Source organism: Drosophila miranda, chromosome 4 (assembly GCF_003369915.1).
Source record: "Drosophila miranda strain MSH22 chromosome 4, D.miranda_PacBio2.1, whole genome shotgun sequence".
Lineage (NCBI taxonomy): Eukaryota > Metazoa > Arthropoda > Insecta > Diptera > Drosophilidae > Drosophila > Drosophila miranda.
In genome coordinates this window covers 23,865,337-23,893,238 of record NC_046677.1, presented here as the reverse complement: position 1 = coordinate 23,893,238, position 27,902 = coordinate 23,865,337, and the positions used below count along the sequence as shown (strand labels likewise).

The 27,902-nt window shown below is 43.2% G+C and overlaps 6 protein-coding genes across 12 annotated transcripts in view; 3 read left to right on the top strand and 3 right to left on the bottom strand.

Annotated features, from left to right (window-relative positions):
* The window catches only part of LOC108163224, a 136,905-nt gene extending 117,217 nt beyond the window's left edge, over positions 1-19,688 (top strand). For both annotated transcript variants that reach the window (XM_017298381.2, XM_033393043.1), the window contains 3 exons: positions 13,979-14,240; positions 15,104-15,179; positions 17,794-19,688. In XM_017298381.2, coding sequence (XP_017153870.1) covers positions 13,979-14,240; positions 15,104-15,179; positions 17,794-18,022 — 567 coding nt within the window. In that variant the 3' untranslated portion in view covers positions 18,023-19,688. The remainder of the gene's footprint in view (positions 1-13,978; positions 14,241-15,103; positions 15,180-17,793) is intronic.
* A 393-nt stretch (positions 19,689-20,081) lies between these two features.
* On the top strand, positions 20,082-21,667 carry LOC108163610 (2-oxoglutarate and iron-dependent oxygenase JMJD4 homolog). Its single transcript, XM_017298999.2, has 2 exons — positions 20,082-20,823; positions 20,895-21,667. The coding sequence occupies exons 1-2, from the start codon at positions 20,195-20,197 to the stop codon at positions 21,553-21,555; spliced, it is 1,290 nt and encodes a 429-aa protein (XP_017154488.1). The 5' UTR covers positions 20,082-20,194; the 3' UTR covers positions 21,556-21,667.
* Positions 21,668-21,697: 30 nt separating this feature from the next.
* On the bottom strand, positions 21,698-22,801 carry LOC108163612. 2 transcript variants are annotated; one of them, XM_017299001.2, is made up of 4 exons: positions 22,540-22,801; positions 22,257-22,483; positions 22,024-22,200; positions 21,698-21,963 (listed from the first exon to the last, which is right to left on the bottom strand). In XM_017299001.2, exons 1-4 carry the CDS (start codon positions 22,744-22,746, stop codon positions 21,711-21,713), a joined length of 864 nt encoding a protein of 287 aa, XP_017154490.1. In that variant the 5' UTR covers positions 22,747-22,801; the 3' UTR covers positions 21,698-21,710. The 2 variants fall into 2 exon arrangements, with proteins under 2 accessions (XP_017154490.1, XP_033249136.1); XM_033393245.1 differs by having other exon boundaries at positions 22,257-22,471.
* An 89-nt stretch (positions 22,802-22,890) lies between these two features.
* LOC108163613 lies at positions 22,891-24,089 on the bottom strand. 2 transcript variants are annotated; one of them, XM_033393244.1, is made up of 4 exons: positions 23,871-24,089; positions 23,568-23,800; positions 23,325-23,516; positions 22,891-23,265 (listed from the first exon to the last, which is right to left on the bottom strand). In XM_033393244.1, the coding sequence occupies exons 1-4, from the start codon at positions 24,063-24,065 to the stop codon at positions 23,013-23,015; spliced, it is 873 nt and encodes a 290-aa protein (XP_033249135.1). In that variant the 5' UTR covers positions 24,066-24,089; the 3' UTR covers positions 22,891-23,012. The 2 variants fall into 2 exon arrangements, with proteins under 2 accessions (XP_033249135.1, XP_017154492.1); XM_017299003.2 differs by having other exon boundaries at positions 23,325-23,501; positions 23,871-24,088.
* LOC117188819 lies at positions 23,721-27,074 on the top strand. Of its 4 annotated transcripts, none has more exons than XM_033393246.1 (3): positions 23,721-23,810; positions 26,394-26,661; positions 26,722-27,074. In XM_033393246.1, the coding sequence occupies exons 2-3, from the start codon at positions 26,534-26,536 to the stop codon at positions 26,942-26,944; spliced, it is 351 nt and encodes a 116-aa protein (XP_033249137.1). In that variant the 5' UTR covers positions 23,721-23,810; positions 26,394-26,533; the 3' UTR covers positions 26,945-27,074. The 4 variants fall into 4 exon arrangements, with proteins under 4 accessions (XP_033249137.1, XP_033249138.1, XP_033249140.1 ...); XM_033393247.1 differs by lacking the exon at positions 23,721-23,810 and adding an exon at positions 26,252-26,287; XM_033393249.1 differs by lacking the exon at positions 23,721-23,810 and adding an exon at positions 26,270-26,287 and having other exon boundaries at positions 26,397-26,661.
* LOC108163611 lies at positions 24,231-25,316 on the bottom strand. The gene is made up of 3 exons (XM_017299000.2): positions 25,040-25,316; positions 24,575-24,978; positions 24,231-24,513 (listed from the first exon to the last, which is right to left on the bottom strand). Exons 1-3 carry the CDS (start codon positions 25,250-25,252, stop codon positions 24,249-24,251), a joined length of 882 nt encoding a protein of 293 aa, XP_017154489.1. The 5' UTR covers positions 25,253-25,316; the 3' UTR covers positions 24,231-24,248.
* Positions 27,075-27,902: the final 828 nt, after the last annotated feature.

Below are 27,902 nucleotides of genomic sequence, written 5' to 3'. Positions count from 1 at the left end.
ATAAATGGCAAAATGTTTATGCATTATGCCACCAGCATATTATTATTATTCTTCTTATTATAAACTCATTTCGCTGCCCCGTCAATGCTCACGTAGGCGTAGGGGAGTACTGGGAGCCCTATGCGTGACTGAATGCCGAGAAATGTGTGCATAAAGGTGTGTAATAGGCATCACTGCAGTGGCACTGGCCCAGGCACTGGCACTGGCTCTGGCAATTCTTATTGGAGTAGGAGAAGGGCCTGTTGGAGTGGAGTGGAGCAAAAGCAAAAGCAAACAAAAGCAGACGGTGCATAATTGAATTGGCTAAACAACGAAACCAAATGAGAGACCCTACCATGCCAACAAAATGGCTCAAACAAAGGCCAATAATGCCATCTGCAATTGCTGTTGTATGTGGAGGGAGTGGCAGTGGCAGTGGCATGTGGCAGCTACTTTGGGGAATACACTCGCCGTCTATGGCTTGCCAAGGAATGGAACTCTTCGGGGCACCCAAAACCAAATGAATCTTTTAAAATGCTTCAAGGGAAATTCCCCCAATCTCTGAGGCTAAGAGGGAAATGCCTGGCAGAGCGGGAAAGCAATTGAAACCGTTTCCAACATAATAGTTTCCCACTTTAACTAATTTGGGTCCAGAGTTTACTGTGAATTCCTTGCTGAAGGTATTTTACAGAAATGGTATTTCACTAATTAAACATCAATTTTCATCCGATTTTGGTTGCAAATTTGCTTTCAAATAAATCAATTTCAATTGTCGTTTCCGTAAATAATTTTATTTGATATTTATTTGTACTTTTAGGCCGAACAAATTGCTCGGCAATTTGTTGTTTATTCATTCCGTGCGACCAAATAATTGTAAATCAACAATTATAATCAAATATTTATTGATTTGCCTAATGGCCATATGCCAGATCTGCCACGAATAATACTGCACCTGCACCTGCACAATATGCACAAAAGCAGTCGCTAGTCGCACTAATTATGTAACGCACAAACCGCACAAAACATTTTCCGCGAAGCGGAAAAGCGGAAGCTGGAAAATTGCATTCATAACCAAAACTGGCGGGGCATAATGTAATTACACACGGATTGCAGGGGCAAAAGCATTGAAAGGTGGGCTGTTGGGATCGTAGGGACTGTGTGTAGATTGGTACTGTGTGTCCGTTTAATCTTTTCGTTGGTTTCAAACACGTCTAAGGTCAATTATAGCACTAAAGATCTCAGTAATTACAATTCTTGGTTGAATTCTTTCAATGTGCATTGTCATCAGAGAATGATTTAAATAGAATACATAAAATAAGTAGTTAAAAACGACTCTTTTTCGGTATAATTTTGCAGTACTTTAAATTCTTTAAGTACTTTAATTCTTTTTTTAATATTCTTTTTAATCTAAATTAAGTATTTAAAAGCCATTATTGTTTTATATCGTAGTCTCTAAAGCATAATTAATTTCTAAAGAAACACATCTGGAGATGTCTTAAGTCTATTAACCAAAATGAATGCCAAACCATTGTCTTGAAGATTCAGTCACCCAGTAATTATATTGTACATTAATAAGTGGCTCCATCCAATACTAATTCAAAAATAATTAATGTACACATATGAGAGATATGCCAAAGCCCACACTCCTCAAACCGTCTAGCCACAGACACAAAGCAGGATGCAGGTGCAGGAGGAGAGGAGAGGCAGGAGCAGGGGTAACCTGCACTGCACTACTAAGCTTCACAAATGTTTAATTAAATATTAAACTATAATTTGATTATTTTACACGTAAAGTTTGAAGTTGTTGGGGCGTTGCAGAAATTGTTAATGACATTTAGGTGGAAAGAGAAGCAGGAGGGGCTGAAGGTGGAGCTGGAGCTGCAGCTCTAGAAACTTTTTCTCCACTAGTCCAACTTTTTTGCGGCTTAGTGTTCGGAAGCATGCGTGGGTGTAGAGTGGTAGAGTGTTGTAAAATGCACAAAAGCATAATTAAATACATAATGAACAAGAGGCAAACAAAATATATGAACAGAGCCAGTGCCAGTGCCAGTGCCTGGGCCGTGGCAGCAGTGGGTTGGAGGTCGGTGCATATCAAATATGTCTCATCTGTGTAGGGTGGCAGGGTGTAGGGTGTAGAGAGTGTATTACATACTGAAAAAGCTTTACGAAATTTGTTCAACAACTGAAAGAGAGGCGCAGAGAGGTAGCTCATTATAAGGGCACAACAAAACCAGCAGGAAGTTGATGCATTTTTGTAGTTTATTGTTGAAATTTGTTAGCTCCTGTTTTTGGCTCTCGAAATGAACTAAACAACAAAGGACTCTTTGTCTTTTAGTGGTGCTTCCTTTGGCTTGTGGTGTCATATGCATGTTTGCTGTGGCAACCAACTCATAAGCACTTAATTAAGTTTACTTAGCAGCACTTTTTCGTGAAGATTTCCGAGAATCTTTCAGCACTGGTTTAGCCTTTCAGACACACTCAGAGAAACGATGCAACATTTCTCGAATAATGTACATTTAAATATGATCATAAAGCAATGTAAAAGTGAGAGTTTTTATTTGCAATGCTTGGTGTTGAAATATCATTGTAAATGTACGAGTATGACTTATTGAGGCCGCAAAATCCTGCAAAAATATGCTCTTTTTTTGCTCTGTGCACTTATCACACTGGCCACAAATCCTGACCTGGCCTGCTGCTGTCAGTTGCCACTATCCATCATCATCAGGCTCGGCCAGCTGCCTGCATATTTAATGGGCACTCCAAGGAGTCCAAGTCCTGGACTTGGGCCTGGGCCTGGGCTTGGGCCTTGTCCTGCTCCTGATCTCTCTCCCACTTAATTAAAATTACAAAGCTCAGCCATGGCTCAGGTCTGGCAGCTGCTGTCAAGGAGATGGAGAGCCCAAGTCCAAGTCCTGGCCTAAATTGCCAACATGTTTGCCTCACTTATTGTTTGTTGGTTTGGGGATATGAAAACACTTTTCGATTTTAATTGAAATTTATTGTATTTGTAGGCTGAATGCTGCAGCATAATGCAGTTCCAGGCATCGATTACTAAACAGTGCACAGGAGGAGCCGAGTCCGCTCCCCAGACAGTCATTGTTCGAGCATATCATGAGCATTCGAATCAAAGGCCGATTGGGGGCGGCCACAAGTAATAAACATAAATGATATTCAATTATGTTTACCTACTCGTATTCGAATATTCAATGAATTATTGTTATTGTTTAATGTGGCATCAGGGGAGGGGAGAACTACCAAACTATCAAGCAAACAAATTGGAAATTGCCTAGAATAAGGACCAGGATGTAAAGGATATATGAAAGGAAATTGCAACAAAATGTAAACAAAATGTTTCGAAATTAATCATTGTCAGAAATGCAGGCATTCATAGACAGAAGTGATAGATTGTCACAGCAAAAAGACAGGGAACTCTTCTGCCTTAGCTTTGGCTTTCATTATAAATCTATTTTTGATAAATTTTAATACAATTTCTCATATGCATTTACGCTTTGCTGGCTTCGCAACGCCATCAATGAATTAACTTTAAAATCTTTAAATGAATTTTTCAAATATTCAGAAAACCAGCAGCTTCCACTGGCAGACCAATGCCGCAAGCCCCAGCCAGGGACCTGCCCTATCCTCTGGCCGGGTTCAGCTCTAATGAGAATTATGAACCGCGACTAAAACGTCAAAGGTGAAGCGCAAGAGATACCGAGCCAGAGAGAGAGAGTTTTCACGGGAAAAATGTAAATGAAACATATCGTGGATCAAAAAACCAACTGCGAAAAACCAGATGGAAGCTGCTTTGCCCATGGATATACACTGTACAATGTGCACTATATATATATATACCTATATATGTGTATATGTAGCCCTGCTACCTACACACGTATGCATAAATTTCACGCTCAACTGAATGGCGCTCCCAATGATGGCGATGGCGATGGCGATGGCAGTGGCAGTGGCAGTGGCAGGGGCTGGGGTGATGGCGTTGGCTGGGGGTGATGACGATGCTGACTTGTGTGTTGTATGTGTAATGTAATATGAGTATGTTCCGCGATGGATGCGGAAATCTGCACAAAGGAGAGCTTTCAAAAACAAGAGACAGCCCGAGCGAGAACGAGAGAGGGCTCTGGGCTGGGTTAGACAGTTAAATAGACAGGCCTGACAGGTTGGTCGGGGGCGTGCAAAAATTCTGGCAATGCCATCATTAATCTTTATTTGCACCCCTCCCCCCCCCCCTCTCCACCCTACCGTTTCTCCAGCATCCCTAGTACTGCTGAGGCTCCTCCATCCTCCCGACGGACGCGTGAATAATTTAGCTACCTAATAATAAATCATTGCAGCCTGTGCATTAGTTGACTGTCTCTCTTATGCCTATCTGTCTCTCACACACGCACACACTTACATGCAGACGACACCCATACAGACAGACAGACAGACACCCACCAAAAGCGGAAGTGCAGAGTTACATGCTTAAATGCTTATCAAATTTTATGCTTCGCCCCTCTGTGTATGCTGTATGCTACTCTCTCTCTCTCTCTCTCACTCTCTCATTCATCCTGTCAGGACCCTCGGCTCCACTAATGAGCATTAATTAATTGCCACGTCTGCAAATGGGCCGAGAGCCACGCCTACCTTAAAGCCAACGCGTGTGGGCTGGCAAAAAGGTTTAGTTGAATTCAGGAGGTTAGCTTTTTGTGTATGATTCAATATAACATATAGAATGGGCGAGAATGTGTACACACGTACGCGTATGTGTGTTCCGTTCCGGGAAATGATTACTGTGGATTCGGCATTTCTGTAGAATCCAGAATGGGGTGGCAAAAAAGGCTTAAGTGCCGTCAGTGTTTATTTTTGTAAATTACTTAAAATTGAATCTGAAGTGAATGAATCTGGGATTGGAGCCTAAAAGCCATCACGTTGGGGAAGGCAAGTCTTCAAAGGTTGCCATATACGAATGATTCAGCACTACGTGTACGTAAAGTAGAGTTTTATGTGGAGAAAAATGTGTATCCCTACCGATAAAAGTGAATAATTCATAAAATCATCGTTCTTTATATGGAATGTTTCTCTTGGGTTTAAGTTTTTTTTGGGAGCGGAAACCTCTTCTGCCTCTTCAAATTGAACGAAAGGACACTCCTTCGTTCACTAACTTTTGCTTTGAAAATTTTTATCCAACATTCACAAACATTTGACAGGGCAACCACTTCCTGTGTGCCACACGGCGTATACATAATTGCCATGGGAACACGGCACCACATTTTGTTCTTCTCTAAAAAAAAACTTTTGCAACATTATTGGGATTTTTCAGTGTAAGATACATTTTGCGATTTTTCTCATTTAAAAAAAGGAATTTTCGGCAAACAATAAAAACAATTTGCAGAATTTCCTATGCAACATAATTTGATTACTTTGCCAAATAGAACAAATTTCACCGGAAAAAAGAACCCAGTAGAGAAATACCTGCAACAGAAGATGGAAATTGCATTTAGCCACTGAATGGGAATTTTAATTAAGCACTGAATGCTGAGGCAACCCAGAGAGCAGAATGCAACAAATTATTGCCTCAAATATCTGACAAAAACAAGTTGACACCTTGCCCCATAAGAAACCCTGAAAGGAGTGGCTGCAGAGGGGAGGTAGGCGTGGGGGGATGCCATAGAATATGTTAAAATATTTGGACATCCATTTGCAACTTAGTTTGGTTTTCCGGAGAATGCAATAAAATATTTAAATGCGCAATCAATAAACTGTGCCTGAAAGGCCCGTCAGCCATCCCCATCCCGCCGCCCCAGCCCCCGAAGACATTCGGCTTTGCATTTATTTCTGTTTTCTGTTCATTTATTTGTCTCTTCTCGTCTCGTTTTCGATGTGGAAATTTGTATGCTGGAGCTCGAATTGCAGTTTACGGACAGGGTGTTTGCGGTCAATGGCAGTGCCAAAGTGGCAAATATTTTCAATTAAAAATGTTGCCCTGTCCCTCAGCCCCAGTCCCAGGCCCAGGTCCAGGCCCAGTGCTGTCCCTTGTGTCGATTTAATTGTAGTCGGTGCCAGGTGGGCCTGACCCCCAAATTGTTGCATAATCGAGTGGGTTTTCGAATTTGATTGGAATTCGTTTTGCCAGAAATGTAGGGAATATTTTGTGTCTGCAAAGGATATCCCATGTTTTAGGCATCAATTTACAAATTATTCTCTTGCTTACGCTCCTTCGGACTGTGTAATCTTTCAAACAGACTTTAGAGCCAGCCGAGGCTCTACTTCCATTTAATTTCTATTTATAAACTCCTTGGCTCTGGGCCTCCGAGAAATCTCGAAGCAGGGCAAAGGCGATTTGGAGGAAAAATGGAGAATACCTGGGATTTTGTTGCTATTTACACAGCTTTTGTCTGGCCAATAACATGCGCCAAAAGTAAAGCTCAACAGCAGCTCGAGCAGGAACAGAGAGGTGGGATACAGCGGAGGAGATAACCCCACCGGGAGGGGGCGGGCGTACAACTAGAACCGCCTCGTAATGCCCCGAAATAGTGTTGACCCTTTCGCCTTTGTCTGGGCACGTATGAAAGGGCTAAAAATGTGACACTAAGGGAATGGGAATGGGAATGGGAATGGAAAGGGAGCGGCTTTGGTTTAGGGCCATACCAAAGCTGGCCGAGATTCAGCTGGAAATTCTGCACACCTGTCGACAGACAGACAGAGACAGACACACACACCCGGAGGGGGCGGAGATCCTCGTGTAGCTATGGGACTGGGGAATAGGCATTGGGGACTGGGGCCTGGGGATGCCAGCAATTCCCGGTTCAGGCCCTAGCAACGTTATTACCTTGACACATGTGTAACGGCTTTGTTTTCCTTTTTTTTCTGTGCCGTTCGCTTTTCTTCTCTCAGTGTTTTCCTGTATTCAACAGCAACAGCAAAAGCGGCTTTTGTTTGGCTCTCCCGTCAGAGGGCTGGGCCTCCCTCCTGACCCCCTCACACTCCGAAGGCCTAGCATGTTGCTAATGCATGTTGAGTCGAGCTTAAGACACAATTTCAGTCTGCTGGAAAAGATTTGGCCCCACCTTTGATGTTCCCCCCAAAAGGCACTGGAGGCAGGAGCCTTCTCGCAGCCGAAATCCATTTAACAATTTCCTTATTTTCAATCAGCCGTCGGGAGGGCAACCAGTAGAACGGAATTTGTTGGCTCGGAATGATTAAGTATGGAGTCGGGGCATACCTTGGAGATATGTGTGACAAATTGTGCGGCTGTTATGATTGTACTTTGAAAGGGAAAGAAAGATCCAACGAAATCACACCGGATGAGGTTCTATCTCAATAGGAAGAGGTTTTCCATATCGGAAAACTCTCTTAGCCTGTGAAAAGCTTCTCCTGTGATCCCATCAAAGTTCCAGTTACATAAGCTTCTAAGTGCACCATCAAAAATCATTCAAACTGCAAACCCCAACCGATTTGATGCGCTTCTATGTTGAAAAACTACCGTGGCAACTCCATTCTTCTCTCTCGCTCTCTGCCACAAAACACACACACACACACACACACACACACACTAAGGCCATGGCCCAGTGGGAGATGCGAAGAAAAGCAAGAGAAAATTGATGAAATTGATTTCCACATTGGCAATTTTCTAAGCGGACTCACGTTTGCACCTGACAACTCTGCAACCCGGGTGACCTCTGCCCCTCCCCCCCTGGACTGCAATCTCTCTCTGTCTCTCCTCCTGCCCTGCACCATAAATACTTTGGCCAAACATTTTGTCATCCATCTTGGACCAAGATCCCAAACAGCCACGTCCACGTCCACGTCCACGTCCCTGTCTATTAGTTGCTGCTGCAGAAGCTCCAGCTTCCACCTCCTCGGCCCCTCTGGGCTCAGACGTCGCCATCAACACGGGCATCCATTTCCCAGACTTTGCTTCAATCTTGGCCAGCAACTGGCGGACTGCAGCAGGGGAGTTCCTGCCAAGCAGGCAGGCAGGCGGGCAGAGGTTACTGGAAGCCGTGATCCCACTGATTTTTTTGTTGCAGCACGTTTACCTTATATTTTGCTCGTCTTTTTTCCTGCTTGCTTGCTTCCTTGACTGTTGCAACAAATTGTGTGCTCTGCAGAGCAGCAAAAGGTTGCGGAAGGTGGCAGAAGGAGTGGGGGCGTTCACTAACGACAGTTTATAAAATATTCAACCTGCCTGCCAGACAGCGACTGCGACTGGCCTCGGCTGGCTGCTGGCTGCTGGCTGCCGGCTGCCTGCTGGCTGTCTTGGCAGCTAAAAGTTTTTAATGAATTTTTCAGCAAGCTAATCGAAGTCAATGTTAGTTGAAAAATGCATTAAATAACGTGGCACGTGTGCTCAGCGCTCAACGCTCAACGGGCGTCGTATACGTATGCGCAATGTCCCAATCAATTTTGCAATTGAGACCCGCAAAAGACATGTTGACACATCCCCGAAACAGAATACTACTGCCACAGAATTCACCAAGAAATAAAGATTTAATTTGGCTTTTCGACTGCCAGTTTTTGACATTTAAATGCCAGCTAGAAAAAGGTCAGAGTCAGCCCAGAGAGAGAGAGAGAGAGAGAGATCTGGCCTGTGCCTAACCAGGCATATGAGCAGCTCTTCTTTTCGTTTCTGTTTTCCGTGTTTTGCTGCTTATCAAATTTGCAATTCAAATTTGGAATTTTCTGCTTGGCGGATATGTGAGAATTTGTTGGCAAAAGACCAGAAAATGGTAAGGGTTTTGCCCAATGATAAGATAAATATTTGATTGTAAGTGCAGCAGGGAGACTCTTTGGAGCTTGGAGTCTGCTTTTTCGCGTTTTAAATTGATTTTTATCAGCGACAGACAGGCAGGCAGGAGATCTGACAGGAAGCAGGAGAAAAAACTGCAAAAATTTCATTTCTGCATAAAGTTTAAGTCTAAGGATGCGGCCATGGCGTATGCGTGATTTCAGAGAAAGAGAGCGAGGTGGTGGGCGAAAGGGTTAGAAAGGGAATATTTCGCAACCAGAGACTACTAGTAATTAACTTTCTCAAAGGGCAATGCTGGGCAGCGCATAACTGAAATATTTATCCAATTAATTTCTACCTTGGTTGCCAAGCAATTTATTGCAACATTTTCATTACACTCCTGCCACTGCCTCATGCCTCATGCCTCGGATGCTGCTTCTGCTGCTGCTGCTACTGCTTCGTGGCATATTTTCACTGGTTTGTGTTTGCTTTAGTTCATTGCATCTCTCCTATATCTCATTTTGTTTCTGCTTCTGCTTGTGGGATGCTTATCTTTGGCTGCTGAAGCATGCTGCTGTTGCACGTTGCACGTTGCACGCTGCACGCTGCTGTATGCACCTTGTGCCAGGCAGTGTCCCTGGGCTGTTATTTCAGTTGCACTTCTCCCACTCTATCTCCCATTTTTCTGTCTTTGATTGCTAACTCCTGGCGCTCCTCCGCTCCGGTTTCCCTTTAAGTAAGCGCCTCAATTATAGACTCAGACAGAAGGACTGAAAGACTGACAGACGACTGGCAGACTGACAGACTGACAGACGGACAGACGTCGAGTAATGCGAACCACGCAGCTGATGAAAGAGGCAACCATTTTTCTGCTATTTCAGGCGTGGCAAGAGGAAAAAGCTCGGGGAAAATGAAGTAAGAAGAGAGACGGAGACCGAGACTGAGACCGGGACCGAGGCTGAGCCTGAGCAGGGCTTATAAGTAGGGGTTTAAGTACCCCGAAGCGAACTCCTCGCTGTGTGTGCTCTGCAATTGAGCTTTGGGTAAATAGTTTGCTTGGTTTCAGTTGGCATTTGATTGGTAATCATGGCCACAGGCCCCCGCCGGGCATCACAATTGCAAGACACGGAATGCGAAAGGGTCCCTTTTTGTGGTCTCTAGAGCTCCTTTGAGATGTACTTTATTTAGGCAAGTTACGAGTATTTAAAATTGGTTTCATCTTTCAAATTTCGTTCCATTTAATGAAACTTTATGGCTGGGCCAATAAATTTTTGGACTTGCCTGATTTTCGGGTCCATTGACACCGAAATGAAAGCAAACCCCCCTCTGGCCATTTTCATACATCAATTCTTGTTGTTTTTCCATTTTCAATTTACAAAATAACATTTTCAGTGTCAGCACAAAGTTGTTTGGCATTTTGCAAAAATTATTAGCCAAAATAATGAGACTCCACGCCCCAAAATTTGCTTGCTCCTCGCATGTCTTCACTTCATTTCCCTCAGCCCTTGCCCTGTATCGGGGTTTTCCTCTGGCTGCCGTTCTGGCTTTCTGCCTCCCACTTGGGCCGAAACCAGCAATGACCTAATAAATCCGTTTTATGTCTTGGCCCTGGCGCCGCCTTCTTGGCCGGAAATGCCAGCGGCGTCTGTTCGTGGTTATCCCTCGAATACCACCCATATATATTCCCTCCTGCTGCTCCTCCTCCTCCTCCTCCTTCTACTGCCACTTTGACTTCGGCATCAACTGCGACTTCGACTCCCTGCCATTTCAATTCATATTCAAATTCAAATTGTAGGCGTGGTCCCGCCATTTATTGTCTGGGCCATTAGCTGCACTAATGATCCATTCAGCAGGGGCGAAGGAAAAGAAGCGCTCTAAAGGGGGAAAAAACTTCGGAGGAGGAAGCCCCAAAGGCGGCCATATTCAAATACGAGTCCCAGACACAGCCATGCCCAAGCAAACCAATACCAATACCAATACCAATACAGATGGATAGACAGTCAGCCAGACAGAGGGACAGACACATCGGCATTGTCAATATGCTTAATGGATTTTCAAATATTTAAACAACCTCTCGAGAACCCAAGAAGATGGCGGTTGCCCACCGCCACTGCCACAGGCACGCCTCCTCCTGCTGCTGCTGCTGCTCCTTCCAGGGATACTAGGGATAGCTCTGGCTCTATTTGCCCTGAATGCATTCGCATTTACGCATTCGCCAAACACATATAAATCAAATGTTATTAGTGGCTGAGAGTGGGTCAGTAATGGAATTACAAATTGGATTGGGAATGTGTTTTCTTTTGTTTGCCCTGGCCTAGCCGATAATTGATAATTGATAACTGGGTCAGCAGAACCGAGAGGCTGGTGCTCCCATCGGAATTATGCAGATTGAAAAAAAAAGGCAAAGGGAGTGGGGAGTGGGGAGATCCTTGCTCCTAACCGATTTCAAACTGCACTCTTCCTTGAGGGACGACTCCTAGGAATATGCATTTTATTTTGATTTCAATTTAAACTTTTAATGAGTTTTTCCATTGTGCCCCCTAATTCCACACACACACACGCGAGTGCGAGTAGATGTACATGTATTTGTGCAAAGGGCTGCCAACTTGCTGCGGATTTCGCTCCGAGTTTATTTATTTACAATTCACGCTGGATCAGAGTTTCGGTTTTTCTTTTATGATTTTTCTGTGCGATTTTTTGGGCGGTCGGGTCTGAGCTCTGGCGCAGATTTGGACAAAATTTTAAATTAATTTGCAAATAAATTCAATTTAAATGCGGCTTTGCTGCCTGATGTTTTTGCTTTTTTTGTGTTTGGCTTAAACTAATTGCCACTGCAGCTGCAAATCTCTGGAAATTCGTTCGTTTCCCCAATTCACAAATTGCATATTAAATATTTTTGGCAACAAATTTTTAGCTGAACGTAAAACAATTTCAATTTAATAGCCGGTTGCCAAAAACGTACAAAAATTGTAGATATACAAATTCCACAAAGCCCGGCGGCTAATCTGCGTGGAATTATTTAAAGGAATAAAAGCAGAGAGAGAGAGGGAGAAAGATCCTCCTGCGAACCCACAATTTGTGCTTCTGTCAGTCAGTCAATCTCTGGGCATTGTTCGGCCCATCAATATACATGTATATCTGAATGAAAAGCGAGCGAATAACTCTATGCCTGAGGCCTTGCCTGACATTAATGAGCAAATGTGAAAAGTTTTCATTGCAATTTTTCTGCTGTCACCCAAAAAGAAAATATCCCTGATTGTCATTGTTAAATTTTCCACAGCCACAGCCTACGGCGCTTCTTTTGTCCGATTGTCCCCTTTACAGGACCCCGCTACTCGATGTCCAGATGTGGCATGAAAAGGAAAATGTTTGCCCACAAAAATCATACCAATTTGTGTTTGAAAAATTGCGGGCAGAAGCCTTCCGCCCACCTTCCGCCCAAAGTTCAAGCGTCAGCGGAAAAATAAAAAATGAAACCCTGAAAGAACACAATTAAAATGGCAATTAAATGCGTTTCAGAAAAATTAAAAATCCAGCATGTAAACATATTCAATTGAATTGATTATAATTGTTATTATTTTACGAATTCAGCAGAGGGGATTATTTGTTCCCGATGCACTGAGAAAAATGTGAGTACACTTGGTGGCCGTTTATTCTTTGGCATCCATCCATTGGTTCCCCTTTTTCTGCGAGTGTCCTTCATAAATATCAATATACTCGTAATTATGTGGACAAATTATTTGGATCTGCAGCTATTTGTATCGCATGCCGAGTAATTAATCACCCAATGAATTTCGGGTAATTTTAATTTACTGAAATCCCTCCAGTGACATCTGCTAAACAGTTCAATGAGCACCGTGCACATAAAACTAATTTGCATGAGTGTCTCTATGTGTCTATGCACCGTTAATTAAGATTTAATGGCATGCCCCGCCCTGCCCTGCCAGTACTTCGATCGGTACCGCCCCCTTATCCTCTGTTATCCACCTCCCTTATCCCTTATCCCTTTTCTATTTGCCATTTTGGGTACGTAATTAAGCGACAATAAGCATTTAATACACATTTTCTCCACTCAACACACACACACACACGCCTACACTTCTGTATACACACACACACACACACACACGTATGGAGTTGCAATTAGTTGAGCCTTCTCCGTGCATGTTTACGCTAGCCTTTAATGCCACGCCCATTAAGTACATACTCCGCCCAATTGAACACACACACACACACACACTCACACACTGTGAAACAGAAACAACAAATTGTTGGCTAATTTCGAGTTTGGAGAGGAACCGAAATGCCGCCACTGCCACCGCCTCCGTTGACATGACAATACGGTTCTTATATGTACTATATATACGTATATATACATGTACGATATCTACACATTAATGTATCCTGTTATGGGTATGAATGTACGCACTTATTGTCCTTGTTGTATACTGGTATATGCCTGCAATTAAAAATTATCTGCGAGAAGGCATCGGACATAAAATACACTGTACATTTTCGTTGACATTAGTCCCTAAAAGAATGAATGCTTTAAGGAAAGCAAATTCCTCCATGGCTTTTCATTCGAATCATTTCGATAAACGCCACAAAGTAGGCATTGGTTTTCCTACTTGTCTGATCTCCGACATCTAAAATCGAATCCCTCCACAAAAAAGACAGACTTTCCTCGGGCAAATGTTTCCTTTGCGCGAGTGTTTAATCACAATTCCCTAATTTAATGTCTTTCAGTGTAATAAATTTAGCCCACATAATTTGTGTGTGGCTGCTCTCCGGAGTCCGGACTAAATGGCAGGAGGAGGAGGAGGCGACTTGCATCAGATTAGTAATTATGTAGCAAACCCCTCCCCCTCCCACAGACACACACACGCACACTCACTCATGTGAAGTGGAACACATAGATACTCTCAGCGAAACCCCATAAATCCGCGCATAAATATAAATTACACAAAAGACACACACACACATACAACGCATACAAGCACAGCAATATCAATTTACTTTTGGGGGGATGTCAAAGGTTAAATAAAATCTCATGCATAATGAAACTGTTTTTAGATGTCTTTTGGCCTGCCGATGCCCTCCGGCCATTACTTATGTTTTATGACATGCGGCTTAGGGTTTTATACGAGTATCTTTCGGCATTTGGGCACTGCCTAAGCCTAAGCACCTCTAAGGTGGAGCCTTAGCACTAATTAGCAACTAAGTAATGAGCCACATTCCTCTCATGCGAAATTTCCCCTCTTCTTGTGATCGTTTCAGACAATCATCCGCGAAATGAATCGACTGGGCATGATGGTCGACCTATCGCACGTCTCCAAGGGCACTATGCGCGACGCCCTGGAGGTGAGCGAGGCCCCTGTGATATTCTCACACTCCTCCGCCTACGAGCTGTGCAACACGAGCCGCAACGTGCAGGACGATATCCTGCAGTCGCTCGCCAAGAACGGGGGCCTCGTGATGGTCAATTTCTATTCGAAATTCCTCTCCTGCAGCGACAACTCGACCGTGCACGATGCAGTCGGTAAGTTATCGGAAGTACTTAACCCTAACTGGATATCTATCCGCCATCGCCATTTCCCTTTCATGAGTTATCGGTGCGAAATCAATCAGAGCCCAGTGCTACCCTCGTGGCGGTCTTCATTGTCTTTGGCGGGTCCTGATTGTCAGTCTATTGTTTCAGCTAGTCCATTATTGCCTTCTGTTTCTTATGTCTCTGTGCTCGGTGCTCTTTGTGATTCTGATTTTTCTGCCATTGCTTTTGACGGGCCATCAAAATGGGTCCCGTAATCACTTCCTGTTCCGTTGTCTTGCTACCTCTATTCTTCTGCTTTCCATGTATATATTTTTGTATACTCTTATAAGGGGTATTACCGTTTGCCCAAGAACATTGGTTTTGATGGTTTATCTTCCCACTCGGCCTCCCCAGAATCCAATAAAAAAAGGCCCACAAAATACTTACTTTTCGGACCGAAGAATCCATCGCCCGAAAACATGCTCGACATGGATCTCTGGGTCCGAGTCTCTGGCATCGTCAGGGTGTCTAATGCTTCGACCTCAGAGAACATATCCTTTCTTTTTTACTTATTGAATAAGTATTATAATGAACCTGTCTAATATTCACCCTCACCCTCTCTCTCGCCTTTTTTCTTTATCTTTTCATGTCATTGGCCCTTTGTTTTTGGCTGTCCCGTGGACACATTTCAAATTCGCGAATATTTTAATAACGCTGACTTATGATGATGCCCCTCTGATGCTCTCTCTCAACAATGGACCCCTTAATGAACTTAACAACAAATGGCAACCCCGCCGCCCCGCCCCGACCAACCGATATCCGATATCCTTCTGCGCTGGACTCTCGCACTGGACTCCCGCTTTGGCACACAGCGCATATTAATCACATTAAGAGCGTCGCTGGCATCGATCACGTTGGCCTCGGCGCCGGCTACGACGGCATTAATTAGTAAGTAAAAGTCATTTATTTCACTTAAATTCACATTTTCACATAGCTCCCTCCTCTCTCATGTGGACGGACTGTGTGGTCCTGCAGGTGCTTTTACGCTGTTTGGTTCCTTCCTTCTTTACTCTTTTGTTCTCTTCATTTTTTTGTGTGTGTGTTTTTAAGTTATTAATTGATTATATTTAAGTCCTCGGACTTAACATTGGCATATTGCCAGCGGTGGGGCAAGGGGATGGGATGGGAGATGGATGTGGATAGACCGTTATTATTTTACCGCTCATTATGGGCACTTTTCCTTTTTTCGCTTTTCCGCTTTTCTGGCCGCCGAGAGGCCAGCCAACAGAGCAGCCTGTGCAATCTGTTTGCGAGTTTTAAGATAATTTAATGAGCTCCCGCCGGATAATGAGTGGCAGGCGATACAAGATTACCAGTAAACGGATTGAACCTATGGACCAGCCATAAACCGCTTAAAACAGAGTCGAGTTGAGAACAAAAGAATCCGGTAATACCAAATTGTAAGCAGGGAATCATCGCTCATTAAAGCCCTCTCTTAATGGACAACTTAATTGGCATCAGAATTGCCTACGGGAATGAATTTATAATGATTGCCACGCCCATCTGTATTGTACGGATATGTATCTATTTCGAGACATAACATTCTTAGAACCCCCGAAACAGGATTTCTAGATTGAAAACAAACCAACACTCCTCGATATTTTTACCCAAAAATACAAAAACTTTAAGTCCCCAATGAACCACCATATGACCCAGTTTGTGGTTCAGGCTCCCCATGAACATCATCAGCCACATCATTGCTCTTCATTATCATTGTAATTATTCGTCGTGTTGCTGCGAAAGTGCATTTGCATAGATTTCCATTTCATTGCATCGTGGGACACAATGTAGAAAACAAACAAAATATTCTGGCCAAAAATTTTGATAAACCTACCAACGTGTCCCCTCTCTCTTTCTCTCTCTCTCTCTCTCTCTCTCTCTCTCTCTCTCTCTGCGTGAATTCTGAATTATATATTTCGAGTATATGATGGCCCACAATGTTGTAAGCAGCCTACAATTTGTTGTACTGCATATTGCAGGGGGGGAATTCAACCCCAAAACAACAAATGGAAAATGGGCAAAAAATATTTCGTGTAAATCAATTTCCAGTGAAATGAACTTCATTTTGTTTTGGTTTTTGGGGCAACGCGACCGCAAAAACTGGGTAGAAAAAACAAGAAAACTGAAATTGCGTAAATGAATATTTATGAGTCAATTGCCGAGACACCCAGGCCCCCTCCCAGAAACGGAACAAACATGAACACGACATAATAAATAATCTAAAATTCTATGAAATTACTAAATGTCAAATGGTCTTGTTTCCGGTTCGTGTCAAACCACATACGTACACCTCTACACAGACAGACAGACAAATAGAGAGAGGGACAGATAGAGAGAGGGAGAGAGAGAGAGAGAGAGATCCTGGGGGTATACCCAAATAAATATACACCTTAAAGCTTCATTGAGCATGTGACACTCTGTCCATGTTTTTACATTCCCCTGTAGTAGTTTTTCCACGAGTTTCGTTTATTTAATTAAATTGCCATTACTTTTACTGATTATTGTGTATAAATATTGTGAATTGAATTTTAAGTTTTCTGCCCGCAAAAGCCACAAATGAGTGCTATTAATTTGGCAACACGCACCAGCAGCAGGCACAACGACAACGCCCGACCATACAAAAACAATTTGGCCGAGCACTCAAACATTCGAATTGAGTGAAATTTCCAAAATGGCCAAAAGCCAAAAGCCACCCCCCAGAACAATCCAAGAGGAAATAGAACATAAATTGTTTTGTGTTCTGCTGTTGTTATGGTTTTATTTTTGAAGAATGCTTGAAATATTTTATACAATCCAATACAGGGTGATGCAGAATGTGGGGCACATTTATAGTGTTTTTGGTGTGCTATTCAGCTGGTCTCAAGGAACCTTGCAGATACCCGATACACTAAATGTGTATAAAAGTATAGCCGCTTCCCCACCCGCGGCCTTAAACTTTGCGATGATCGATTCGTACTAGAAATATTTTAGCTTACATCCATAAAAATCAATCGAAGATGCATCACCCTATTTACCTTTGTGCTCCACACAGAGGAATGCTCCGGCTCGTGTCATTTAAATTGTGTTTGGCCTAAACGCCTGCATATAAAAGTAAATTATTATTTATTTGTATAAATGCCTGTTCATAAAATATGATTACCGAGCACTTGAGCGTCCGGCCTGGCCTGGGCCTTCAGAATGTACGTACATATACGAGTATGTATATTTATTATTTATTTTCCTTTGTGGGTTGTGCTGTGTTGGTTCATTATTTATTTGTTTCTCTGAATGTGAATGTGACTTGACTTGAATGCTGCTTTATTACCCATAGAGAGTGCTGTCCATTCGATTCTCACTTTGTTGTGCCTTTGGCTTGTTTATTCAATTTATTTTTGTGTGTCATATATTGTTTATGGTTTAACGAATATTGAAATAAATTGTGCAGAAAGTTTTGAAATATGTGTGTTTGTGGGGTGATAGGAAATCCAGAGCTCGGACTAATCGATCTTTTATCTTGTTTTAGCACACCCAAAGGCCTGGAGGATGTCTCCTCGTATCCGACCCTCTTTGCGGAGCTTCTGGGTGGCGGCTGGACGATGGATGAGTTGACAAAGTTGGCGGGCGGTAACTTTCTGCGGGTCATGCAGCAGGTGGAGAAGCTGAGGGACGACAAAAAGACTGCCGGAGTCAAGCCGTACGAGGATCACCCCAACTTCCGCACCGACGATCCGTACAACTGCACCTCCAGCTAATCGAACACCGGCCCCAAGCAATCAGAGGTTGTACCAGAGATCCACCCGACCCGGCGTCAGGCAACGAATGAATAAAGTTCTGCTTTTGCTGCAGCAACTTTGGATTTCTATGTATAGAGGATACAAAATTTAGCATACTCACAGTCTAGATACACATAAGATTCGTATAAGCTTTAAATACATAGTTAATAGATATTTAAGCCATATTTATATGCCTGAATATCAGGCAGAAGAAATATTTTTCCTCTTTCCCCCTCCCTGTGTAAACGAAGCGAATTTCTTTTGATTTTGGTGACAATCTACAGACTGCCAAAAAAAAAATATATATATATATTATAAGCTACACACAAAACCCTCATATTTATCCCGTAAATTTTGCTTTATTTTCTATCCAGAAATAATATAACTTTGTTTCAAAAAACTCCAAGCTGGACCAACAAATAAACCCATTTCTCATTTAGCCCCCAGATATTTCCATTATCCGAATTATTTACACGAAAACTACATATCAAAGTATGTAATAAATAAACGAATAAAACGAAAACAACAAAAGAAAAAGATTATAAAAATATTTAAAGTAAATGATTTTTTGCATTCAAATTCAATGCAAATATTTGCTAGTGGGAAAGCATACACTTAAATGAATAAAATAATATAAAATATTGTATTCAAATATGTAAACAGAACCTTAAATATAGTACTTTAGTCCCAGGCTTCAGGCGGGACATAAATTAAATATTTAGTTAAATTTTTAAGCAGTTGCTGCAGTCGGACGGGGCTCAAACTGAAGAATGAATAGCGTAATAAATACTAAATTAGTTTCTAAGTGTGTAAGTGTGGGCGTGGCACTGCCTACCGCACAGAAAAATGTAAATAGATTCCATATGGAATATAGGATTAATATATGTACACAATAGAAGTCACGATTTCTCCATAATTTTCCCCCGAAGAACACATCGCTCTGTCGTCAGTTTGTCAGTCTCTCTGTACCTTCTAAAAAAAAACCACATGAAAGAACGAAAATCTAGTGAAATGCTCCTAGCCTAAGTAAACAAATTATACATACACTAAACCGAATTATTGCAAGTGGAAAAACCCCCAATAATTGTGCATTTCTCTAAACCGAAACCGAAGAATAATAACTAATGCAAATCTATATAAATATATACATGAAGATCTATTGTTACGTTTTTGTACGATTTTGTATGTGTAAATAGCATTTTTACCTATGCTCTCATTTGTATGATCATTATATAGTTTTCTAGCAAAAAACCATTTAAGCTAAATACGAGTATTGTATCGGATCAGATTCTGACGCGGAGACAGTTGTTAGTTCATAGGTCGCGGGTCGCGCCTGCAAGGCGTGGCTGCTAAATAAATATCTGTAAAGTTTATACATATATGAATATGCCTAGATATTCAACCGAAGTAACATACACAAACATGCATATACACGCATATATATAATACAGAATCTCAATTCTCCAATCTCAATTCCAAAACGATTAATCCTCTTTTTCGTTGGATATTTTTGGTTTTGGTATCCGGTACACACACAGACACGCATATGTAAAACCAAATTGTAGTTAAAAGCTTGAAAATGGTAAAATGTTTAGAAAATAAAACTCAAAGGGCAACTGAAATTTAGTAATATAAAACAATTAAAGAAAAATGACAACCAGTTTGTTTAATTTCCCATTTTTAAATGTTGGCGCGCACTGGCATGAAAATACATCGCATATTGCGTGAGTCGAACATCGGTATTTTCTCGTACGCAATCGATAGCAATCAGCTGCTGAATCGATACATCCACGAAAATTCGGTCACACCGACTTATATTTCTACCAAAAATGAAGAAAATTGATTAGTCAATCGGATCAAATTATGTGGGCTGGGCTGAGAGGTCTGTCTAGCTAATAATATTCGACGGAATATCAAAAACGAGGAATGTGTAAAAAAGAACTTGAACTCGTCAGTATATTTACGGTATATTTTTAAAATATACCGGTATATTTTGGTATATTTCTGAGGGTCAGACGGTATATTTTATAGATAAATCCGCGGTCACACTGTCAGACGGTATGTTATTATTAAATTAAATATTAAGTTAAGAAAAAACAGCCAGTGCATGTGTGCCGCCCCCTTGAGGATCGATCTCCATTGCCACATCGTATGGCCGCAGAGAGGAGGGCGGGCGCCGAGCTACTGGGCCTGCAATCGCCTCCCCGAGATGACAAGGAGCTGTTCCCGGCGACGCCAGACAATGTCCTTCGCCGTGGAGCGAGTGAACTAAGCTACAATGAGTTCTACTGGAAATACATGCAACAGAATTGGCCCGTCGTCATTACGGATGTGTCCACCAACTGGAAATGTCAGCAATGGACCAGCAACAGCTACGGGGACGACAATGCCAATGCAAATGGGATTACGAACAGTGCCTTGGCCGGCGCTCACATCAATTTTGACTACCTCAGAAGACGCATTGGCGACTGTCCAGTGCCGGTGGCCGACTGCAACGCCACCTACTTCAACAGCCATGCCAAAGTAGAGCTGAATTTTCATGATTACCTGAACCGCTGGCAGAGCCGCATCGAGAACGAAGCGGAGGAAGTAAATAGCAATGTGGCAGGGAAGACGACGGATAATCTCTACCTCAAGGATTGGCATCTGGCTGCCCAAATGCCCGGCTATGATTTCTACAAGGTGCCTAAATACTTTGCCTCCGACTGGCTGAACGAGCAGTTAATCGAACAGAAGCGAGACGATTATCGTTTCGTTTACATGGGACCCAAGGACTCTTGGTAGCTACAAATATAACTTATAGTACATATTTATTCCAAATAATTAACTTTTCGTTCACTTTGGTTTTTAGGACCTCCTATCATTCGGATGTCTTTGGTTCGTTCAGCTGGTCCACCAACATTGTTGGCCACAAGAAGTGGTTGATTATGCCGCCCGGCCAAGAACTCAAGCTAAGCGACCGCCTTGGAAATCTGCCCTTCAGAATTAACGAACAGTTGCTGGAAGAGCATAAGGTGCACTACTTTACCATCAATCAGACAGCCAATGAGGCCGTCTTTGTTCCCAGCGGCTGGTACCATCAGGTGTGGAATCTAACCGACACCATATCGATCAATCACAACTGGTTCAATGCCTGCAATATACTGATGGTCTGGCGTAACCTCCTGAACAACCTGAAGGCCGTACGGAAGGAGATCTCCGATTGCCAGCAAATGGATAACTTTGAGGCCCACTGCCAGACCATGCTGCGGGCCAGCTTCGGCATCAACTACCTCGATTTTATAGAACTTCTAGAGTTTATATCCGCACGTCGATTGGCCGCACTCGTAGACAATTCAACGACCACCAAATTTATACTTTTTGATACCTATAAAATGAGCGATTACCATGTGCAATACGATCTCGAGTGCTTGCGAAAGCTGCTGACACTGATGCTGGAGGATTCCAGTGTGCAGCAGAGTCCTGCTCAAATGGAACGCTGTCAGCGTTTACTCAGCCAATTGGCGGCATAGAAGTCGTGTCTAGTCAGATAGAATATAAAGCCGCTTGGCTTTGCGTATTTTTTATACCAAAGTTGTATGCGTATACAAAATAGTTGTAATATTTTACTATTCATGTATGTAATATGTGTAATATTTTATTATAAATCTATAGTAATCAAGTGTAACTACTCGCCATCGGGCCATGTAAACTCCCCAGTCGTGGGCTTCGTTCTCAGCCAGACGCATTGGTCGATGATCCGAAAGCCCAGCTTGCTGAACATCCCAGCGGATGGCTTGTTGGAGGGACCTACGAGGGCCATCACATCGTGTCCCTGGGTGGCTAAGCGATGTGAAATCTCCCTGGTTACGAGGCTCCCGAAGCCGCGTCGCTTGTGGCAGTCTTTCACCTGCAGGGCGCCTAAATAGCCGCCCTGTAACCTTAGAGGTTTACATAATAATAAGATGGCTTCGACTTGTAATCTGTTAACCATCATTCACCTGATGCACCAGGCCACCAATTCCTGGGTTTCCTCTGTATATAGACCAGCATTCACGCACATTCGAATTTGTCTTTGGATGAAGTACAGAGAACCCAAGTGATGGTTGGGCCATTCCTCATTGATCAACGGAGCATCTGCCTCACTCAATGATTTAAAAATGAAACCTGCTGGAGGCCTGAAGGAATATATAACTTATAACGTCGACCAACGAACTTTATTTCATTCACTTACTCAACCTTTAGCATCAGGGCATCCTCTGCCTTCATGTAAAACAAATCAGTGGCATCACGGAACTCCAAAAACAATTCTTTTGACCGAACAACATCATCCAACGCTTCGATGTGTCTGGAGGGTATGGAACTGCACTTGAAGCCAAAAGACCAATCCAGTAAATTGAGGGCCTGCTGCGTAAGTCCCTTCGTGTTGTTTAAACTTCCCACAAAAATCTGATAGCGATCCTAAAGAGTACTTCTTAGAAATGTTATATGTAATATAAGAGTATCTCATTACAGACCACAACAACAAAGAGCGCATCATATCTGGCCTGCTCTCCCTCTAAGGTAAAGAGTTGTAAGTTCTTGATTTGTGGATCCGCCTTCAGAAATTCTATAAAATTATCGATACAATAGTATTCGGGACAGTATTTGGGCCAGTTTTGTTTGTAGAGCTTTTGAAACGCCTCCAGCTCTAACAATCCAATAACTTTTAGTTTATAACTCATTTCGTTGGAGCACAGCACACAACCTCTCGCAGCAACAAGGTAAACGAAAATGAGTATAAAATATACCGATTATGGGGTGTTTGTAACTCTTAGCAGGCCTCTCTTAAATGTATATGCTATCATCCGCCTCTCTTTATCAACCAGTTTTCTCTTAAGTTAATCGTTTATTTAGTTTCCACACAGCAGTACTACATATAGTTGCCAAGAACAGATGTTGTGTTGTAATCTTATAATATTCTAATTGCAGCTCTTATCAATAATTATTATCATTCTCCATCTGGCCAGGTGAAGTCGCCTTGGGAAGGCACTGTCGCCAGCCAACGGCACTGATCGATGACCTTGAAGCCCAATTTGCGAAACAAGCCTGAAGAAGCCTTGTTTCCCGGATAAACTTCGGCTATAACATCATAATCCAGCAGGGCAACTCGTCTGGAATACTCTTTCACCACCACAGCCCCAAAGCCGCGACGTTGGTGCGAATCTTTGACCTGGAGGGCAGCCAGAAATCCATCTTGTGCTCTGTAAAATAATGACATCTTCGTATTCTTTATCGTTTAGGATGGTTTTGTACAATTTACCTTATACACCAAGCAACCAGCTCTTGGTTATCTTCCTGGTACAGGCCCACGCAGATGCTCGTGAGAATTTGGCGTTCAATAAAAAAGAACGAACCCGAATGACTCCATTCCCAGGAGCTGTCTACCACGTGAGCGTCCTGCTGCGTCAATGCTTTCAAATAGAACCCAGAGGGAACTCTGAAAAGGTAAGATCTAAGGTAAATTCTGTGGTGTGGCCTGGCCAACCATTAGGTAGTTGCTCACTCCACGTCCGACTCCAAAGCCTCTTTCTTTGGAAGAAAGTACAAATTATTTTCCAGATCGAACTTCAATGGCGGCACTTTAGTTTTTACGACTCGGGCGACAGCCGCACCATATCTGCTGCGTATGGAGGAACATTGCATGCCTCCCCACCAGTCCAGCTGGTGTAGGGCCTGCTCCAACAGTTGCTCCGAGTTCTCAGTATCCAAACAACCGACGAAGATCTGATAGCGGTCCTGGCAAATGGTAAGTGCACATGAGCATATACAAATACGAAGAATTTTCCAAAGTCTGTCGGGAGTTTACCACAATCACAAACAGCCCAAGTTCTTGGTCCGGCAGGGTGAAAACTTCAATATTCTTGAGATGTAACCGAGTCGAATAGAGACCAATGAAACTGTCCAGACACTGGAACTCTGTACAATACTTGGAGAGGTCGCATGCGTAAAGTTTCTGCAGGTGTTCCAGGTCCTGGAGGCCCGCCTTCTGCAGGGACACCATTTTCCCGACTATCCGAAAAATGTAAAGGCCTTCGGGCTTTATATAGAGACTGTTATCTAACCTTTTGGCTTACTTTTCGGTGCCCTCAGAGACAGGTAAAATTTTATGGATGTCTAGGTCTGGTCTTTATCAGCTTTATCATAGATCATTACTGCTGTATGGGTGTGCTATCTCCATCACTATTTATTCATTGTTGGGCCAGTCTATCTGGCCGCCCCTTTTGGGTAGGCTCATGCTCCAGTAGTAGTGCTCGCCCTGCACCAACGTAAACTGTAGCTTCTCGAAAAGCCTGCAGGCAGCTGAATTATTTAAATTAACTAGAGCCGTCACATCCTGCTGCAGGTCCTTTGCTATTGATTGGGATATGGCAGCAGCTACAATCACACCCAGACCGCGACGCTGATGGGATTTACGCACCTCAAGGGCTCCCAGGAAGCCGCTTTGCAGTCTGCGTTATTGAGAATGAATTAATGATGTAATCTAGTGTAATATATTATTCCAATTCCTACCTCAAGCACCAGGCACACAGCATCCCGGTTTCCCTTTCGTATAATCCTATGTTTGTATTATTTGAAATCAGCAGTTGAATGAGATACAGACTGCCCGGATGACGAGCGGACCACAGATCATTGACGAGTTCTGCATGCTCCAGCCTCACTTTGTCCAAGTAGTAGCCCGAGGGACACTCGACTTCCAGCTCCTTAGCCTTCTGACAGCATAGTTGATACATAATGGTGTTTTTCTCTCGATCAATTCCTAGTTGAAGTTCTGCCAGCAGCTCCCTGTACACCAGATGATGCTCTTCGTGAATGGCACTCACTTTGTATCCGCCACACCAGTCCAGCAGACTCAGAGCCAGTTTCAGCTGCGGTCTCCGTCTACTCAGGTTACAGAAGAACAGTTGATAGCGATGCTGAAAGGTGTCCAAAAACTGGATTAAGCACATGTAAAGGTTTCACTCAGCTATTTCCTACCACGAGTAGAAAAAGTCCATCGGTCGCCCAATCATTGTCCAGCGTGTAGAAGGTCAAGTGCCTGATTTCTGGGTCATCTTGTAACCACCTCAAATAGTTGTCCAGCCAGAAGTAGCCCACACAGTGCCTCGGCCAATCTTTCAGATATAGTCCCTGTAGTGCCCGCAGATCAGCTATATCCGCAATCTTTGTCAGCTGGTGTTCCGTTGCCATATCTTATCTTTGTAAATTTATTCGTTCAAAAATGGGTTATTCGAGATATACCGATGAAAAAACCGAACTTAACCCATTGCGTTCCCCTCCATTTAAACAGGCAAACAACTAAGTTGAACAACGAAGTTTCTGGATTAGATCCCAGTGCCTTCAGTTCTGGCGATCGGCTACCGCCGACTCATCATGAGCAAGCCATCCCCTGCCCCAGATCATAATATAGATTACGAACTGTTTTATTTCTTCTGAGAGCGAATTTCATGATCTATTTCCCCGGATAGGCGGCCCGAGGCTTTAACCTTCCCTTTTCCGTTACATCATTAAATTTGCCAAAAATCGGCCTCATTTCCGTAGTCGAGATTTTGATGGCGTTGGACAGTCTGGATCCTCACGATTCTGGGAGAGTAGGTCCTGCACCGATCTGGGCGTATTTGTCTGAGATATAGCCTTCCGAAGAATTGCAAATCACTACTCGTAAAATACTGGTTTTTCCGTACGCTATATCTCGGCTACACAGCAGCCGATCTGGGCGTGTCATGTCTTTTCGTGATCGGGAGAGTCCTGCCAGTCGACTGCCATCGGAAAAAAGGACATACATTTTTTCACGATTTTCGCAAAAAATCATGATGGTTACATCATTAAGTTTGCCAAAAATCGGCCTCATTTCCGTAGTCGAGATTTTGATGGCGTTGGACAGTCTGGATCCTCACGATTCTGGGAGAGTAGGTCCTGCACCGATCTGGGCGTATTTGTCTGAGATATAGCCTTCCGAAGAATTGCAAATCACTACTCGTAAAATACTGGTTTTTCCGTACGCTATATCTCGGCTACACAGCAGCCGATCTGGGCGTGTCATGTCTTCGTGATCGGGTGAGTCCTGCCAGTCGACTGCCATCGGAAAAAAGGACATACATTTTTTCACGATTTTCGCAAAAAATCATGATGGTTACATCATTAAATTTGCCAAAAATCGGCCTCATTTCCGTAGTCGAGATTTTGATGGCGTTCGACAGTCTGGATCCTCACGATTCTTGGAGAGTAGGTCCTGCACCGATCTGGCCCTATTTTTCTGAGATATAGCCTTCTAAAGAATTGCATATCAATAAAATACTGTTACTTTATTTTATTTTTCCTTTCCTTTTAGCAGGTCGGGCCCTCCAGTAGCCAGGAATTCCTTGAGTCTCACGCTGCTTTCTTCCGCCGTAGCTCCACGTCCTCTCGCGAGGTCGAAGACTGGCTGGACTGTGGCAGCCACTGGCTATCCTTTTGCGAGCCATAGCCATAATGCCATTGCTGTGTCCCAGACTCGACAATGTGGCGTCCCGTCTGATGCATCAGCGACCAGTGATCGACGTCGGAATTGATGGTTCACGCCCACGGGAATCAAACGCTGGGCTTCAGCTTCAAGACGCGTAAGTAATTCAGTATATAGTTTCTGACATATCTTAAAATACATATATCTTCCTCCACAGGGGACTTAAGTTCCCCCGCCAGACGGAGTCCTATCTAATCATTATCGAAGCATATTCGGGACAGACCGAGTCCTATCCCAGACAGACAGAATCGTCTCATAGCAGTACAGAAGCGCACCCCTTGCAAAATCCGTACCCAACAGCCACCATGATCCTTCGTTCTGGCCATCGAAACAAGGACTTTGAGTATGGCAACCATGGGAGGGACTACGCGGGCTACTAGATAGATTTGGTTAGTGTTATATTTAAGGATATACGCGTCCATATATTTAGAAAGTCGAAACAAATGTTTTCCACTTGTTTATATATTTATACTAAGCTAGGTTATGATGAATAAAACTATTGAAAAATCATCCTTGCTGTTTTCTGTATCGGGGAAACTATCCCGATTACCAAAAGGCGGTGCACACCCAGATCGTTTCACAACCAGCGGAGAAAACTAGATATTTTTAATTGCTGAAAATGTCCTTGATCCTTAATAAGGACTCATTAAATCAGGGACATTTTTTCGATCACAGGAAGCCTTCGCACGCCCAGATCGGCCCACGAATAGCGGAGAAACCTAAATACATATGTATGGTTGGGGTTGGTCCTTACTGAAGGATCAAGGAAATTGTTCAGCCACCAATGAGGGGGAAAACAAGATATATATGTCTTAAGAAAATATCCTTGATCCTTGGTCCTTGCTAAGGACTGCATTTGATCAAGGATGTTATTCCGAACACATTAAGTCGACGCTCGTCCCAATCGGGCTACAAATAGCTGAGAAAACTAAATATGGATGGTGGGGTCTGTTAGAGTCCTTTCCGAAGGATCAAGGATATTTTTCTGATCACGGAGGGCCATGGCATGTCCCGTTCGGGCCACAAATAAGGGAGAAAACAATATCTATATTTCTAGAGAAGATATTCTTGATCCTTGGTCCTTTATAAGGACTCCATTAAATTAGGGACATTTTTCCGAAGACAGGAAGCCGTCGCATGTCCCGATCGGGCCTCGAATACCGGAGAAAACAAATCTGGCTTGTAACTGGCTTTAAAAATGTAGTTCAAGAAATCACCGATAGCGGCGCCACCGTACAAAAATAAAACTCCCGTCAAATGGCCAAAATCTGGATGGGATACCAGGCGAACAGAAATCAGCAGAAGGTCGCTGATTTTTTAAATTTTTGGTCCCCCAAA

Excerpts from the sequence above, each read along its gene's own strand:
- LOC108163610 (XM_017298999.2), top strand. The coding sequence starts at position 20,195 with ATGGCCGCAGAGAGGAGGGCGGGCGCCGAGCTACTGGGCCTGCAATCG. Across the intron at positions 20,824-20,894 it reads ATGGGACCCAAGGACTCTTG|GACCTCCTATCATTCGGATG; the intron begins GTAGCTACAAAT and ends TTTGGTTTTTAG.
- LOC108163612 (XM_017299001.2), bottom strand. The coding sequence starts at position 22,746 with ATGAGTTATAAACTAAAAGTTATTGGATTGTTAGAGCTGGAGGCGTTT. Across the intron at positions 22,201-22,256 it reads GCCCTGATGCTAAAGGTTGA|GCCTCCAGCAGGTTTCATTT; the intron begins GTAAGTGAATGA and ends ATATTCCTTCAG. Across the intron at positions 21,964-22,023 it reads TTGGTGGCCTGGTGCATCAG|GTTACAGGGCGGCTATTTAG; the intron begins GTGAATGATGGT and ends TAAACCTCTAAG.
- LOC108163613 (XM_033393244.1), bottom strand. The coding sequence starts at position 24,065 with ATGGTGTCCCTGCAGAAGGCGGGCCTCCAGGACCTGGAACACCTGCAG. Across the intron at positions 23,801-23,870 it reads TTGGGCTGTTTGTGATTGTG|GACCGCTATCAGATCTTCGT; the intron begins GTAAACTCCCGA and ends ACCATTTGCCAG. Across the intron at positions 23,266-23,324 it reads CTGGTTGCTTGGTGTATAAG|AGCACAAGATGGATTTCTGG; the intron begins GTAAATTGTACA and ends ATTATTTTACAG.
- LOC108163611 (XM_017299000.2), bottom strand. The coding sequence starts at position 25,252 with ATGGCAACGGAACACCAGCTGACAAAGATTGCGGATATAGCTGATCTG. Across the intron at positions 24,979-25,039 it reads ATGGACTTTTTCTACTCGTG|CATCGCTATCAACTGTTCTT; the intron begins GTAGGAAATAGC and ends GACACCTTTCAG. Across the intron at positions 24,514-24,574 it reads CTGTGTGCCTGGTGCTTGAG|ACTGCAAAGCGGCTTCCTGG; the intron begins GTAGGAATTGGA and ends TCAATAACGCAG.
- LOC117188819 (XM_033393246.1), top strand. The coding sequence starts at position 26,534 with ATGCCATTGCTGTGTCCCAGACTCGACAATGTGGCGTCCCGTCTGATG. Across the intron at positions 26,662-26,721 it reads GGGCTTCAGCTTCAAGACGC|GGGACTTAAGTTCCCCCGCC; the intron begins GTAAGTAATTCA and ends CTTCCTCCACAG.